The following is a 17,013-nucleotide window of genomic DNA, read 5'->3' as shown; positions in this document are numbered from 1 at the left end:
ATAATGTAAATATCTGATATGCAAGATATCAAATATGGAACCCCATGAGAGGGTCATTCAACCCTCCCACCCCCAGAAAGGCCGTGCCCCAAAGGTTAAGAACTGCTGTTCTAGAGAAAGGATTGGCTCACTGAGCAGGAACCACAGGCCACATTGGGCCCCGTTCCACACCTCAGCCTGGTCACCCCCCTCTGGCTTGGCAGGTGAGAAGATGTTCCAGATTGACAGCGGAAGGAACGCCCCGCTGCACTCGCCACCCTCGGAGCACTACACCATCATCTTCAACACCTTCGTCATGATGCAGCTTTTCAACGAGATCAACGCCCGTAAGATCCACGGCGAGCGTAACGTCTTCGACGGAATCTTCCGGAACCCCATCTTCTGCACCATCGTTCTCGGCACTTTTGCCATCCAGGTACCCAGCCCCCACTTAACCTGGGCTGGGCAAGGCGGTGGCTCCCCAGCCCTCCGTGCCATCTCCGTGTCTATCCCTCCGATCTCTGACCTGCAGATAGTGATTGTGCAGTTCGGCGGCAAACCCTTCAGCTGCTCCCCACTCCAGCTGGACCAGTGGATGTGGTGCATCTTCATAGGCCTGGGAGAGCTCGTCTGGGGCCAGGTGTGTGGCAGGGGAGTGGGGAGGGGGGTGTTGAGCCAAAGGAAGAAGAGCAACAGGATTGGTCCTGGCTGTGACGTGTACCTCTTGTCCATACCAGGCCATTCCCAACACTGGGCATCAGAGCAATGGAGTCAGTCTCCAAATGCAGGCCACGTGGGTACCAACACTCTGACTTTGACCTTTTATCTGTATTTTCACTGCTGCTGGTATTTTCTTTTTCAAATTGCAGCAGTTTCTTTAAACTTAAATTTATGTCCAAAGGCAATACTATTATTACTGACCGGCATGACTTGCCAAAATTAGAAGCTTACGAAAACAATATTAGGAAGGGCTGCCACAGCTCAGACCCTGAAGCTAACGTGCTGAAAGGGGACCATCTATGGGTATCCTGAGGGTAGTAGCCTGGCACCAAGCAGGGACACATCCTGCCATTTTACCATGTGACTTGAAGGGGTCCTGTGGCTGTCTATGGATCTTCTAATTCAGAGGTGCTCTCTGATGGCCAACTCCATCTCTGACCCTAGGACATTCTTTCACCTGGTTCTAGACATACATACACATGTGCATGCACATAAAGTACACACATATACACGCGTGCACACACATGCATGCACATGTACACACATGTACACACCGTCACATATACCATCATACCGCTGACAGCTTGAAATTCCAGTCTTCTGACTTAGGACCCTACATGGGAGAAGTGTTTTTGTCAATAAACTGAGCTAAAACGACTATTCTCAAAGTGTCCAGGTATCTAGGCAGTGGACTCACCATAGGCCTAAAATGATTCTCTTCTTAGGTTGTCCCCAGGGTAGACTAAGAAACTATGGTGGTAAGCCAGGTATGGCAGTACACATTTGTAATCTCAGCACTCAGAAGGGTGAGGCAGGAGGATTGCATATTTGAAGGTTACATATCTAAACCTTGTCACAAAGAATAGAAAATAAAAGGAAAATGAAGAGGGGATGGTAGAGGAGGTGGGGGTACAGTGGCCACAGGGCATTGTGATGAATGTCTGTGACCCCAGCACTTGGGAGGCTGAAGCAGGAGGTTCACCACTGGTTGGAGGCCAGCCTAGACCACATGGTAAGACCTTGTCTCAATGAGAATCACTCCCTAGCCTTTGGCTAAGACTAAGTATAGAAATTACAGTGGCAAATGTTAACTCAAAGACAAAGTACAGATCTATCCAAATGTCCTTTGGTAAGAACTAAGTTGGATTAGGACCTTGCCCTGTTTCCTGGTGACCTGGGCCCTGCACCCTGAGAGCTCCCTTAGCATTCAGGGGAATGGACTCATGAGCACTAAAACTGATGCCAGTTACCAGCACTGACCCTGAACTCCCAGAAAGCCTGAGGGCATAGTCCAGCCCTTGCCTGTCCTCGAAGATGACTCTCAAGCCTTGGCCTGGGAAGCAAGCCATTCAGGGAAGAATAAGGGTGATTGTATGCCACACATGTAAGGCTTTCAGAGCCAGGACTGGCCTCCCCAGTGCACATTGTGCCATCCTCAGAAGCTCTGTACAGCACGCACACCATACCTGCCTGGGTCCTCAGAGTTCCTAAGCCTTCCCGATAGGAATCCAGAGCTCAGCAGGGGCACATGATTTGTCTTAGGTCACATGACCAATAAGGCCTGGGGCATTCCAAGTCACAGTGGCCAGTTCCTCAAGGCCAAGTTGTTCTACTCTGTCCTTTGTGTCCAATAAGTGAGTAGAGTAAAAGGGCTATTAATAAGAAATAAACAGTTGAGGAGACTGGAATGGAAAGAGAAGAGACAGGAGGGACAGAGAGAGTAGTCACGGCGAGAAAATGGAAGCTGATGTTAAGATTCCGCTCTGTGTATTTACAGGTTATTAATGTTCTTAAGGGATGGATGGTACTGGGCTTTGTGTGTTTAGGTGGGCAATTATATCTTATCAATTGGGTAAAAAAAAAAAAAAGAAACAGTTGAGTTAGAATGGGTAGAAGGTTAAAGAGGGAGCTTTCCAGGTGTCTAGAGAAACAGGCAGAAAAGGAAGAAGAGGGACTCAGAGACTGGAAAGAAAATCCTGTCCTGACCTTTGCTGGGTACATCCCTCGCAGGTCATTGCCACCATCCCTACCAGCAGGCTCAAGTTTCTGAAAGAGGCAGGGCGGCTAACACAGAAGGAGGAGATCCCCGAGGAAGAGTTAAATGAGGATGTGGAAGAGATAGACCACGCAGAGCGGGAGCTTCGCCGAGGCCAGATCCTATGGTTCCGGGGCCTGAATCGGATCCAGACACAGGTATGGGGAGCTCCTAAGGCTAGGCCAATCGTGGGGGGTGTGGCCAGTGTGTTCCAATGACCCTCATACTCCGATGTGAGGGAAGGTGGCCATAGGAGCCTTAGAGTGGGCTCAGTGAACGACCCCCACCATGCCTGTCGTATGGCCTCAGAAGAACCCTCACTATCCCTCCAGCCTCGCATTCTGCTACAGAAGCAGAGTGTGACCTCAGGAAGAACATTACCTTCTCAGCCCAGCCAGGAGTTGACATGAGTCTCACCCACCATGGTTTTCCAGAGGGATTCCCCCTGAGAGGATGGGGGTGGTTATAGGGCTGAGGTGAGTGAGGGTTCTGTTGTAGCTGGGGTGGCTACCAGAAAGACACCCATGGAACATCACCCTCAGATCCCTCGCCCAAACAATCTGGGCAAGTGATGCCCTAGCCAACCACTCCATTTCCATGGACTACAGCAAACGGCTCCACTGGAGTTCCTTGCAACCCACAGGGACTCAGGTGACTCGTTCTGCCCCTGATAGGAGGGTATGACTCCCATTCTACCCACTTGGAATTTAGGGGAGTGGTTTTAGACTCAGGGTTGCCTGCTGTGACCAGGACCCTGGCAGCCCGTTTCTGTGAGAACTGGGGTAGGTGACACTGCCCTATGGGTCTCACATCTCAAGATGGAGAGGGGACCGTAGTGCCCTGATGATTATAACCCTGGGTAGGTGTACATGACTCTGAGCCTGCCTTCTCTAAACAGTTGTGGGCAGGTAACTATGGCACTTACACCTCAACCAGATAATGGCACTGCCCTTCCATAAAGAAAGGGACCAGGACTTTCCCAAGGTCACCTTGCTAGTAAACAAGAAAAGCTAGGCCCTGCCAAGAGTCAATCCACCCAAAAGTCTCACCATGTCACTCTGGCTCTATGCCTGAAGCCACCCTTCCATTCTGACATCACTGCCACCCCAGCCCCTGAGCCACTATTGAGGAAAAAGGTCACACACTGCCTCCTCTACCTCCCATCCCCCGCTTGGGATCCCTGGGGCCTACAGATGGGCCCAGAGCTGAGCAGACATCTTTCCGAACCTTGGAGTGTGTCTGGTATTTTTGTTTTAAGTGGTGTTGTCCTTGTCGCCGTGGCTGCGGCTGTTGTGTAACGTTGCGCCCGTCAGTTGTGTAGCTGTGGTGTTCGTTTCTTCTCGCAACTTGTCTCGTTCTCTCCTCCGTTGCAGATTGAAGTAGTCAATACTTTCAAGAGCGGGGCCTCCTTCCAGGGGGCCCTGCGGAGACAGTCCTCCGTCACCAGCCAGAGCCAGGACGTAGCCAGTCTCTCTAGCCCTAGTCGCGTGTCGTTATCCAATGCTCTTTCCTCTCCGACCAGCCTTCCTCCTGCTGCAGCTGGGCGTGAGTGTGACTCCTTACCGCCTCCGCTGGCACTACCAACGCCAGCTCCTGGGCGGGCAGGCGGGCAGGGGCCGGGTTCCAGAGAACATGGTGGGACAGGGGTCACTGTGAGGTCAAGGGGCTGAAGGGCCACAGCCACTGAAGACAGTATCACTGGTCAAGAGTTCTCAAGTAGTCACGGGGCTAGCTAGGGATCAGGGATTGTAACCAGCAGTGGGTCTCTAGAATTATAAGCATTCAACAGGTCTTAGTCCACCAAAGGGTCACACCTTAGTCAAAAAGATCCCATAATCCAAAGGGTCCCAGTCCCCCTCAGGACCTGAGGCCAGAGGATGGCAGTCACCAAGAGAGGCACAGGACAGCACTCATTCTAGTGTCTTACCTTGTCAGGAAAAGCTTGGTCCCTGAAGAAAGGTCTGGCAGTGTTGAAGCTTCTTCGGTCAGTCACAGTGGGGGCTCAACACAAGAGTGACCATATGAGATAGGCAGTCACTGCAGGTCAGATGTCACAGCCAGGAATGGGGGAGCATTCCAGGACCACCTGCATCCTCTGCTTGTACACTGAACACATCAGCTGCCTTACCAGCCCTTCTCCCACAAAGAGCGGAGCACGCTGACGTCCTGACCCCTTCCTGGTAGAGACAAGGCTTCTGTTCCGTCTAGCTGATCTCAAGTAGAAAATAGTGGGGTACACACATCTTGCCTGCATGCCAGCTACTCCCAAAGGAGCTGGTCTAACCTTGGTATCCTTTTCTTATATGAGAGGTAGCTTGGAATTCTCACCTCCTCGTCTTCCTTCTGCCAGTTACCTTATTTGGGGGGAGGTGGGGTTCCTTTTTGTTTTGTTTCCCCTGCCCCAGAGCTGAGGACCAAAACCAGGGCCTATGCTTGCCAGGCAAGCACCCTACTACCTGAACTAAATCCCCAAAGTCTTATCTTCCTTCTGCCAAATATATCTACCCATACCACTGTCTCTTACCTAGGGCTTCTGGTCTCTGGCTCTGTCTACTTCTTTGCTGGACCTGTCCAAGACCTCAGGCAACAAAAGATTCCTTCTATATTTCCTGTCTGCTGCCATTCAAGCCTTCCCAAAGTGCATGGAGCCTCAGTTCTAGCCTCTTAACAGACAGAACATGTGTGCTACCCCAGCCAGCCTTCAAGTTCTTTGATGAGAAATAGACTCCACCTCTTGATACATTATAAAGTGTCCCTGTGCCCATTCCAAACCAGGACACCCAGCATCACATCTTCCTGCCACTGAGCAGGGAGGCTCTGTTCTTCTATTAGGGCCTCCAGCAGGATGCACAGATTACTAGGAACCTGTTGGTAGCCTAGGCTGGTGTCCTGTGACCGTCTCACGGGTGCCACCCTCCCTGGCATAGAGGATGGCAAGGTTGCCCAATGGCGTTTCCCACTGACATAAAATTAGTCTCAACAAGGCAGAGGCACACCTGAGCACATGGTGCCTGAGTCCCTGAGAAATCAAGAGTAGGGATTTCCCTCCAGAGCAGACATCCTCCTCACCTTTGTGTATGACCCGTGCTTTTCCTTCCTCCCTGTCACATCAACCCAATTCTGGCCTTTCTTGGCATTTTCCACCTTGAAGTGTAGTCACCAAGTGTTCCCATGGAGATATCCTTGTTGGTGACCCCTGCATCACCCTGAGTTCTGGCCTAGGAGTCTGGCTGCAGGGCACAGCTTTATTTTTCCTCGTCCTGGTTCACCTCTTTCATGCGGCATTCCCCAGCACCCGTGTATCCTCTAAGGTTACTCTGGAGTCACATTCTAGAACAGAGCCACTCTCTCACCCCAGCATCTTCCTTCTCACCCTTCCTTCCACACCAATACAGAACCCTCAAGGAGCCTGTCCCTCCCTCGCTTCTGTAGACAGGCCTGTGTGCCCCACGCTCTTGTCTCCAGACAAACCTATCTATCCCTCCTTCATTCCATGTAACCCTAACTTTAGAGGAGTCATAGAAGAAAGCCGAGGTGGGCTCCTCTACCATCTTGGCCCATCATCCTTCATTCCCTCAGGACCGAGGGAGATTGTGCAAGCTCCCTTGGTCCTCCCCACTGTCACCTGTACACCTTAACAGTCTCCCTCTGGTATCCTCTGCTCTAAACTCCAGTTTGTAATTCTTCATCTCTTTGGGCCCTTCGTTGGGTGTGAGCTCTCAACATCCAGACCATTCCTCTGCCGACTGCTGTCAGTGTGATCTGATATTTGATCACAGTCAGATATCAAATAGACATCCTCTCATCCTCTGCCTGAATAGCTTCTGTCTTCTGCTCTCCTGGGAATCTGAAGACCCCCTAGATATCAGGCAAGGTCCCTTCAGAGGACAAAATGCTTTCTTCTGATAGGAAGAAGGTCCAATAGGTAAACAGAAAGCAGAAAGGTAGATGGAACTGGGCCACCACACTCTGCAAGATCTCCCCAACGGAGGACTGGCCACATGCCTGCTGAGGCAAACTCCAGGGGTTATCTCTTTCCTTTATGTCATTAAAAGTTTATCACAAAGGGGTAGGATAGGGGAGCTTCTGTTGGAGAGCCCACTGTGCACCCCTCCATGGCACAGCAGTTAGATGACCCCAGGTAGACAGTATACATGGGGAGACATGATCAGTTGGGATGGGACCAGAGCATTTGGGAGAGAACCCAGGGCAGCTGCAAGCTTTTCTCATCCTGACTCAAAATTGAATTTGGGCTTCCACCCAGAGGTTCAAGGCAACAGTTCCACTTCCTTCACTTCACATACATCTCACCATGAGGAGAGGAGGCTTTCCCAGGGTCGCCAGAGACCAAGACCACAAGCAAGGGAGACAATAGGAGTGTGTCCTGAAGCCCCTCATGCTCCGCTCTACAACACTTTCCAGACAGGCCTGACTCAGTAGCACAGAGGATGGCATTAGATCCGGGAGCCGATGATGATGCCCATAGCCTTCCAGAGGAGAAGGCACACCCCTTCCATCACCCTACTTGTGGAAAATAGAGAGGCTGTATCCACTGGCGTTCCTCTAGCCCAGAGTAATAGAATACCTCCACTGGTCAACCAGGACAGCACCAAGTTCATCCATCCAGGCCCAGCCTCCTCTTCATCCTCCTCAGGTCCTCACTTGTCTCAAGCCATCTCTGTCCTCCAAAAGCCTGAAGAGGCTCCACACTGAATGTTACTTCAACCCCACTATGTCAAGGGCAAGGCTCTACACACACACACACACACACACACACACACACACACAAACACACACACAGCCCCACCCAAGGGCCCCATGTCACCTTTAGACTTGGGTTTCAGGAACTGCCAGTGTATGTGACATTTGTGGTGAGGAACCATGCAGACAGTGGCAAAGAGGAAAGCTGGGTTTGCTCCTTAGCATTTTGGTAACTAATTTGGTGCGAGCTTGGGTTGGCAAGGAAATGGCTTGCTTCTGGGGGGACCCTTGAGCTTTCCGACTGTCTGAATATTCCATGTCTTTGTTTCCTAGAGGGCTAGAGAACCCTGGACACAGAGTTCAGCAAGAGAGAGTGAAATTTAAAGAGGTTGTGAGTCTTTACCCTTGAGCCTGAAACGACTGTGAATCAATCCCAGACGCTTGGCTTCCTTGAAGCCGGGTAAACATTCGAGTATGCGGAGCCCATCTCAGAGCAAGGCTTCTGCCTCCCCAGAGATCCCAGTGGCCAAGAGCTCCAGGTCCCTCAGACTGTTGAAAGTGACTGGCCCCGCCTTGTTCCCTGCCCCCACATCCCCACAAGTCTTCTGTCCTGAAACCCCATCTTTAGAGTAGGCAGGACAGGGAGATGGAAGAGATTTTTGCTTTTGTTTTTGTTTTTTCTTCCCCTATTTTTTTTTTCCATTTCAGCTGCAGAGAAAAACCGAAGTGGAGTCTTGAGATGGCCATGGCGGGGTGTCCCCAAAAGTCTTGTCCCCACAGTCCTGTCCAGAGCAGTTCATTCCTTCTGTTGTCTCCATGCCAGGGGGAGGGGGCGGGGCCTCATCTCATTGTGTGTCGTCCCTCTGCGTTGTCAGTCACATGATAAGGGCTTGCCACTGTCCCTTAACTTCCTTCATATGGTAGGCATTCTAGCCAGCCAGCCAGTGTTATATGGCAAGTCAGCCTCAGAAGTCAGAGCACCAGACAGACAGATACAGGGACGGGACATTTGCACTCCCATTTTGCAGATGAGGAAGCCAGCAGCTGGGTTTTGCCTAGTGTTCAGCTAGCACAAGAAGAAAACTATTCAAGAAGTAGAGATAAAGAGAATGAGAGGTTCATGGCCAGGGCCAGCCTAGGTTATATTAGACCTTCCCTTAAAGCAAAGAAAGAGAGAAAAGATAAGCAAACTAAGGCTATACCTTTTTTAAATTCTTATCATTTCCAAGGGTTTGATAGCTTATTTATTAGATCAGAAAATGAACAGTTTAGAAGCTGCCTAGGAAATGCAGAGACAAAGACAGCCAAGAGTATCAATAGAACAGCAGCACTCAGCCTGTCTGCCTTTACTGGCTCCAGCTTGCCCGGATCAGATCCGACAAGCAGAGTTCTCTGGGGTCACTAGTGTGGAGAGAGAAGGGACAGAATGTTCTTCAGAAGGCAAGTGGAAGCTGTAGGTAAAAGAAGACTGGCAGCAAAAGAAAAGAGCTGACTGGCGGAAAGAGTCAGACAGCACAGCCCAAGCAGGGAACTGGCCAATGCCAGCGCATTTAGAAACGGAAAGCCATCTCTTGGCCGTGACACGGGCTCCGCCCACAATTGGAGCCACCTAAAAGTTTCTTCTGGAAACAGGGATCTCCTTAACCAGGCCCACACAGGAGCTCCCTGGCTCAATAGAGCGCTAAGCTAGGACTCCAAGGACCTTCCCACAACCGCCTTCTGGCCCCCATGGCCAAGGCCATATGAAACGTGATGAGTTGGTAGCATCAGGCCATCTTGTGTTTTCTCTTTTGCCCTACTCTGAGCCAGCACTGTGAAGAGAGCAAGTCCCATCAGTCCCATAAGACACAAAGCATAGTTCCTGTCCCCCTGCACCCTGTTATATTCCAAACCCAGGGCTCTTTGCACCAGCCTTGGAGGCCAGAGGTCAGGCTCTTCCCATCCTTAGAGAGAATAAAGGCCTAAGGACCTAAGGTTCCTGGCTTACTATGGTGCAGTACCAAACCCTCGAACCCCCCCGCATCCCAAAACCTGGAGGGGATCTCAGGGTTGGCTGTCCACTTCTGGCCTCTGTCTTTTGTTTTGTTTTCTTTTCTTTTTTGGTATTGTGTTTTCAGAACACAAACAGAGCAATAAACCCCAAACTCCAGGAAACAAGGGAGCTCCTTAGCAAGCTGCAATGGCTGGCCAGGGCTTTGAGCCCATACTCGAGTGTTTACCTCCCAAATGCATGAAGGAAAGAGGCGCTGGGCACAAACGACTTCGTTCACATTGTGCAGGCTTCCAAGTGTAGCAGTGTGTCGGTGTGTGTGCGTGTGGCCCGATTCCTAAGGCATGCTCCCTACCCCCAACGTCCTGTGTGCGGCTCCTCTGTGCTTCTCGGCTGCTGCAGCCCTGCACCTCAGAAAGCCTTCCCTGGCTTTGCTTTGCTCTGCTGCCTCGGCTTGATGTCCCCTTCTCTGTTTGGCCCTCGTGTGTCCTCTCATCCCACCTCATCCAACCGTCTCTCCTTCCTGTTCCTTCTCTGTGTGACCTGTAACCTGTTCCATGTGGTTTGGTTTCTTAACTGTGTGTGGTTTTTGAAGATTCACTTTTTTTAACAAGTAGACTCTTTCCTACTTCCCCTGCAACCTCCAAGCCCCCTGCATGGTCAGACTCTGCTGTGACATTAACAAGGCTCAGTCTCTCACTAGGTCGGGTGCCCTTCGGAGTGGACCATGCTCCCGTTTACAACTGCCCAAGCATCTCTGTGGTGGTGCTTTATAGTCCCCACTAACACCATAGTTCTGACCCAAACCAAAGCCAATTAAAAACCAACTCATGGATGCATCCCCCAAGTCCTCTGCCCTCCGTCCCCATCGATGCTCATAACACCAACGACTGTGGATCCCAGCCGCCTGCGTGCCCTCCCCTCCCCCAACCCTCCTCCAAATCCCCTCGGAAGGGCCCAGCACACTTCTGACCAAAGTGTTTCCCTTGCAGATCCGCGTCGTGAAGGCGTTCCGTAGCTCTCTCTATGAAGGGTTAGAAAAACCCGAGTCTCGAACCTCCATCCATAACTTCATGGCTCATCCTGAATTCCGGATCGAAGATTCCCAGCCCCACATCCCCCTCATCGATGACACCGACCTGGAAGAAGATGCCGCGCTCAAGCAGAACTCGAGCCCGCCGTCCTCGCTCAACAAGAACAATAGCGCCATCGACAGCGGGATCAACCTGACGACCGACACGAGCAAATCAGCTACCTCTTCAAGTCCAGGGAGCCCCATCCACAGCCTGGAGACGTCGCTTTAGCTGAGGCCCCTGTCGCCTGGCCATGCTCATGGACCCACCGCCACCCGCCTCCAGGCGCACACCCTTCCAGGCACCAACTCCCCGACGCAGCAAGGAGCAATGGGCGGAACCCACACAGCGGAGAGAGAACCCGTTTCCACACACAGACCCTTTCTCTGGCTGCCATGCTGTTTGAACTCTTTTTCACTCCTTAGGCCATGGGCGGGGTTGCCCCCGGGGTCATCTGGAGCAGAGAGTGGCGTGGATTGTTTTTTTTTTTTTTTCCAAAACATAAAAAAATAATAACGAATTAATTTTAAAAAAAAAGAGCCCTTCCAGGCTCCAGCCCAGACACGGACCAGCCATGCACCCGCCAGCCACTGCGTCCCCAGCATGAATGTACCTGGACACTTTTAATCCCCTCCCTCGATTGGTTCTTGGAGGGTTAGGGAGGGGAGTTTTTTGTTTGTTTTCTTAGGCGGGAACTGCAAACAGGAACTGCGAACAGACTGCTGTTCATTCAGTCCACTGGTCTATGAGGTTTCAAATGCTTGCCCAGCATGGTCTCAAATGTCTAGATTAATTTAATAACTTTTTGAAATCACAGAGTAGGTTTGCACCAATGAAACCCAAGAACTCCACAGACACTCATGAGGTTATATCCGTTTCTTTGTATCTATATCAACGTATACTTCTTGAAGACTGTATACGTGCGTATAGATAAGTAGATATTATATATATATATACATATATATACATGGATATATAAAGTTCCTTTGCCGGCATGTTGCCTTGTTTCTGCTTAAATTGCTCTATTTTAACTTATGTCCTAAAAGAAGAATGTAATTTGTTTACAAACCTGTAGATAATGTCTTTGGCTATTTGTGTGGTTTAAGAACACTGGTGGCCGAGATGCTTACAAACAGCTTGGCCCAACAGACACATCCCCTGGATTGCATCCTTGAAGTTTTACGATAGCCATGCTCTGATTTTTTGCCTGCTATTTCCGTTCAATAACGTTACTACTGTGGGAAGCTCAGGCAGAAAGCCAACAGCTCCCAAGGATCCACCCTGAGGAGCTACGCAACATGCTCCACCGTAGACAAGGGAGAAGAGGAGAGAAGGTGGTTCCCCCGGGCTGGCAACATGGCTGTCCAGGTCCCATGACGTCAGTAGTGCACCCGGAGAAGGAAGGCTTTTCTCTCAATGAAACTCGCTTGAGTTTACAGAGAGCATTTCAGAACTGAGTTGTCTTTGGCACTGTCTTTGTGAGTCAAGGTAGTGTTCAGATATCACAGATGCTATTGTGTTGATTTTTTTTTTTTTTTAGTTAGTAGTTTAGAAGTTTCTTTCCTTATAAACAGCAGCATAGATACTGCTGACATACTGGATGAGGGTTGGTACGGCTTGCTGCTTTCGGTTTTTCTTTTTGAAGAATAGCCTTTTTTCTCTGCACTATTTAGATCCGAATGAACCTTATGATGTGTACATTGAGATGTATTCAGTGTGATTTTTAAACCAAATTGTCTTCCTGTAGTTACAACATATACTGTAGCCTTTTAACAGCAAGTCCTGCTTTCCCAGACAGAAAGCCATTCCGATTATCTTCCCATATCACAGGTGAGAAAAGGTGGCTATCCCCTCCCCCAACAATAACAGCACTAGTAATCCCAACTCAATAAGAGCTTGTCTGTCGGCCTCTGACTGCTAAGCACTTTGTGGGTCTCAGCTTTTTTTCATAAAAGAACTTTTGTATTTAATACAAAGTTTGCTTTGAGACTTTTCAGCATACAATCTTTTTCCATAAACTTGTACAGTGCAAAAAGACATTTTGAATACCATGACCGGTGGTGTCCCGTGCTTTGAGGAAAACCAAACACTTTCCGCCTCACTTGTGAACTCCATCCTTCACTCTCTCCCTTCTCACAATCGCTCCTCGCTCTTCAGCCTGGTCCCCAGCCCTCCTCCAGGCCCAGAGACCTCTTCACTAAACAAGATGACAGCCACTTGGGAAAAGAGCCATAGTCCGCTGGGAGGGCCCACGTCTGGATGGCTGTGAAAAACTTGAGTGATTGGTTTGGGGTTCAAAGTCTGCCCGTCCCACCTGGCCACAATCTCTCTGTAAGGAAGAATATCTCTGAAGGATTCTGAATGTATCCAGGAGAGAGAGAGCTGCCTCTCCAGCAGGTGGACCAGCCCTAGATATACTCACTGGATTCCAGTACAGACTCCACCAGAGGCAGCCCACAGTACCCCTCCAAGGGAGGGAAGGAAACCCCGGGGCTGCCTTCAAACAGGATAGGTTTTTCTTTGGGTTTTTTGTTGTTGTTTGATTGGTTTGGGGGTTTTTTGGTTTTGTTTTTTTTGGGGGGGGTTTTGTTTTTTGTTTTTTGTTTTTTTTGGTGGGGAGTCCTTTGTCACATTTTTCATCCTACCCTCCTCCATTCAACCATGCATCTATGACCTCAACCTCATTCCATGCCACCAGGGTTCTTGTGCTTACAAACCAGGGTCCTTGGGCTTTGGAACCAAGCCTCAAGGGCAAAGAGGAAGGGGTTCTCTGAGCAGAGCCAGGTTCTCAGACAGGGAGCAGAGGAAGCTAGCAAGGAGGCCTGACATTAGCGCTGGCTTCCCGGCGTCAGGAATGAGGGATAGCCTATGCTCCAGCCCCTCGTTCTCACACTCTTCCATACACACCTACATAGGAGATGGTTGGTTGGTCAGAACTCACTGTAGTACACAAAGCTTGCACTTCCGCGTCCTATATCTAGCAGCATGGGATACGTTTGGCAGTTCACCCCATTAGGGGGTCAATAATTTATGACCATTCATCTGTTTTTATGAATTTTTTTATCTAGACAATAATTGTAAATAAAGAATTCACCGTCTCTGCTCATTTAATACTATGCAATGGTTATGTTTTCCATGGCTGGCTGTTCCTGCTCACGCAGGTATTTCTGGTGTGTCTATGATATTTAAAAACACAAATCAAGCAGAAATAGGAAATCTCTACTCTTTTCTAGCATGGGACCCTGCCCCTCCTTTCTTGTCCTCTGCACTCTGTAAGTGCATCAGCTCCCTGCCCCCTCAGAATGCTGAGAGACAATGGGGGGCACTCAACTTGCTGCTCACAGCTATCCAGGATTGAGGAGCAGCCTCCATGTCTCCACCCACCCACCCCTCTCCTATCCTCAACCCAACCACAGCAGAGCTGTCTGGAGGGAGGTGCCCTATTTCTGAGAGTGGATGTGGCACTGGCAGCTCCCAAGCCAGAGCCTATCCTATCCTGGGTCCTCTGGTTAAAAAAGAGCCACTGTGTCCCCATGCCTGTTAAAAAGCTACCTTTGCCTCCTCCTGATTTTTTATATAGACCTCAGTCCAATTCTAGAATTTCTCTTTAACCCCCTTGTCTGGCACCAGCCACATGTTTTAATTATTATCCCCCTCAAACATGTTAGTATATAGTAGGGAGTAAGTCCCCCTCCCTGTTCACAAGATTCCCCCTCACATCTGTTCTTCTGAAGAAATGCTAAAATTTTTGCCAGACCGTCTGAACTTCTCTTACCGCAGACTCTGGGCCCTGTTGCTTTATGTGCCACCCCTACCCCCATTGTAATCACTGTCCATTTCAGATCCTCTATGTGCAGAATGTCCTGTGAGAACAGACAAAACAACACCCTGAATTCTGGGAAACTATCAACTTACCTGTCCCCTTAGCCCCAGAATTGTCAGGAGAGGCCACAAGCCCCTTCTAACAAGTCATCTGTGGTTGTCCCAGAGCCAGTCCCCATATGCTCCTTGACTTGATGGGAAAGGAAGACCTCTCCCAGAGCCAGTCTTGGAGAGAACATTCGATCTCATCAGACCCACACTACAGAGGGATACTTTCTGTCCGCCTTTTCTAAACTGGTTTTTGGTGATTTTATTTGGGTTATTGGGAGTCATCTCTTATTCGGAGTTATAGCACCTTTGGGATACAAGAATGTCTTGCCTGATGTCTTGGCACCTTTGATGTAGCCATAGGAGGTTGGCAACTGAACCACACTCTGACAAGCCTTTCATCCAACTCTCTTCTGCTCTAGTATCTAAAGCCCCACCCTTGGAGAACCCTAGCAGTGAGGATTCTTCTAGAAGCACCAAGGCTGCAGTCAGACCCTAAAAGTCCCCATGTGTTTTCCAAGGTCCAAATGGAGTCCTCTGATTTAATATAGAGATCCGACCCACCCAAGGCATAGGACCCCAGGCCCTGGGTAGCTGCCATCATCCCCTCCTCCCAAAACAAAAGGTTTGAGGCTGCTTGGGCCCTTCCAGGCCCATGGTCTGTTTTGTAATGTCTGTGGTGCTCTCCCTCCAGGGCCCTTCCTCTCGGGGGTCACCACACTTTGCTAACTCTCGTGTGCACATCTTTTATAACGGAGTAGCGAGGGAATGGTGCCGCCTCCAGCTTCTATAAGCTGCCTGGGCTCTGGAGGGCTCTGGGACAATTGGGGCTGGGAAGTGACTGTGCTCTTATTGTACTCTCTTTATTTCTCTGTATCTCTGGCTTGTGCTCTTTGTAACTAACAGGATTTGTCTGCCTTTTCAACACTATACTGAGCAATAACAATAAATGCACACGTGGAAACGCAGGCATGGTAAACATCCCAAGGCCTTTTTCCGAAGACAGCTGGGTCCCCTCTCTCTATGGATTTGAACCTGGGGAAGTTGAGTCTCTGGTTGGGAAAGATATTTTGCTCTAGATCACATCTTTGAGCTCCTATCACCTGAGGGAACTTCCGTGAGTGAGTCATTAACCATCTCAAGGGAAGGCTTGGGAGGAAGGGTCTCAGGAAGAAAAGAGTTACTCAGATGCAAAGTGGCAAGGAGAAAACTATGAATGACCTGACTGTTGTCTGGGATAAACCAGAGAAAGAGGTGGAAGGTGTGGACACAGATTGTAGGTGGTAGCTCTTACCAAGGTGGAGAGAAGCAAAGAGGAATCTGGTATCCTAGAGTTTTTGTTTGCATTCTATTGCTGTGATAAACCACGAAGGCCAAAAGAAACTTGAGGAGGAAAGGATATATTTTACTTACATATCCTAATCAGAGTCTACCACTGAAGGAAGTCAAGGCAGGAGCTCAAGCAGGACAGGAAATGGAGACAGGAACTGAAGCAGAGAATTTGGAGGAGTGGTGCTTACTGATTTGTTCCACCTGGCCTGCTTTTTTATACTTTTCAGAATCACCTACCAACCACAGTGGGCTGGGCCCTCCCGCATGAGTCTTTAATCAAGAAAATGCCCCAACAGACTTGCCTATGGGCCCACTGGATGGTCCATACTCATCCACTCAATAAAGTTCCCTTTTCTCAGATGACCCTGACTTGTGTCAAGTTGGCTAAACAAAACTAAAAACAAAATAAAACAAAGCGAACCAGCATACCTAGTCATTTAAATCTGGCAAGCCTCTCACAAGGAAAGGAAATATGCTAGACTAAGAAACAAATATCAAGTTATATACACAAAACCCTCGCTCTTCACAAGCTGAACCGGTCCCCAGGTCAAGTATCAGTGACTCTGTCTAACTTCCAAATACAGTTTCAGTTCCAAGGTTCATTTAACCCAACATCAATTTTCAGAGTAGATATTACAGGTTGAGCATTCTGGATCTGAAAATCTGGAACTTTCTGAGTGCCAACATCATGCCACAAGCAGGAAACCACATACCACCAAACTTTGCTTAAGGCACAAAATTATTAAAAATATATAAATTCCAATTATGTTCCTAAGAGTATGTAAAGAATGTGAACTTTCTATTCAGACTGGGATTCCATCCCAGAATATCTCATGAATATGCAAATGTTCACAAAACCAAAATGAAGCACTGCACTTTCAAGTATTTCAGACAAGAGATGCTGATCCCCTATTGTGTTTCTCACTTAACAGAGAAGACAGCCACTCAAAGAGGCAAAGAATGAGGCCTTAGAAGTAGGAGGTGAGGTACTGATAACATTCCATCTTTAGCCAGAGTTGGCCCTCTAAAGCTTTAGAACACCATGTCTTTCAGTCTACCTGCAAGTTGTTGCTACTTATCCCAGATCCTCAATATCTTCAGCTTCAGAACTTATAATAGGAAATTCCCTTGATAACAATGCATTTTATTTACATGTAAGATGCCCGTTGTCACCATTTTTCACAGGAGAAAAGTCAGGCTCAGAGAAAAAGAATTTGGCCCAATCAGTTGAAGGATTAGTGATACAGCTACAGAGGGGCCTGTACCTCAAAGAACAGGAGGCCAAGGAGCCTCCTCAAGTTTGTGTTCTGTTT

The 17,013-nt window shown here is 49.1% G+C and overlaps 1 protein-coding gene and 1 long non-coding RNA gene across 16 annotated transcripts in view; one reads left to right on the top strand and one right to left on the bottom strand.

The window, feature by feature from the left end:
• LOC134486624 (uncharacterized) overlaps positions 1-10,347 on the bottom strand; it is a 38,594-nt gene extending 28,247 nt beyond the window's left edge. Inside the window, exon 1 of one of the 2 annotated variants that reach the window (XR_010065903.1) lies at positions 4,662-10,347. This is a non-coding gene — a long non-coding RNA (uncharacterized LOC134486624). Of the gene's footprint in view, positions 1-3,115; positions 4,109-4,661 lie in introns of those variants that run through there. The other variant, XR_010065904.1, reaches the window with a different exon arrangement.
• The window catches only part of Atp2b2 (ATPase plasma membrane Ca2+ transporting 2), a 313,447-nt gene extending 298,111 nt beyond the window's left edge, over positions 1-15,336 (top strand). For 6 of the 14 annotated variants that reach the window (XM_063285473.1, XM_063285471.1, XM_063285477.1 and 3 more), the window contains 4 exons: positions 204-415; positions 512-619; positions 2,710-2,892; positions 10,418-13,609. In XM_063285473.1, the coding sequence (XP_063141543.1) occupies positions 204-415; positions 512-619; positions 2,710-2,892; positions 10,418-10,729 (815 nt within the window). In that variant the 3' untranslated portion in view covers positions 10,730-13,609. 14 annotated transcript variants of the gene reach the window in all.
• Positions 15,337-17,013: the final 1,677 nt, after the last annotated feature.

Source organism: Rattus norvegicus, chromosome 4, assembly GCF_036323735.1.
Source record: "Rattus norvegicus strain BN/NHsdMcwi chromosome 4, GRCr8, whole genome shotgun sequence".
NCBI lineage: Eukaryota > Metazoa > Chordata > Mammalia > Rodentia > Muridae > Rattus > Rattus norvegicus.
Note: the sequence above shows the minus strand (reverse complement) of the source record. Positions and strands in the feature narration are given on the sequence as shown.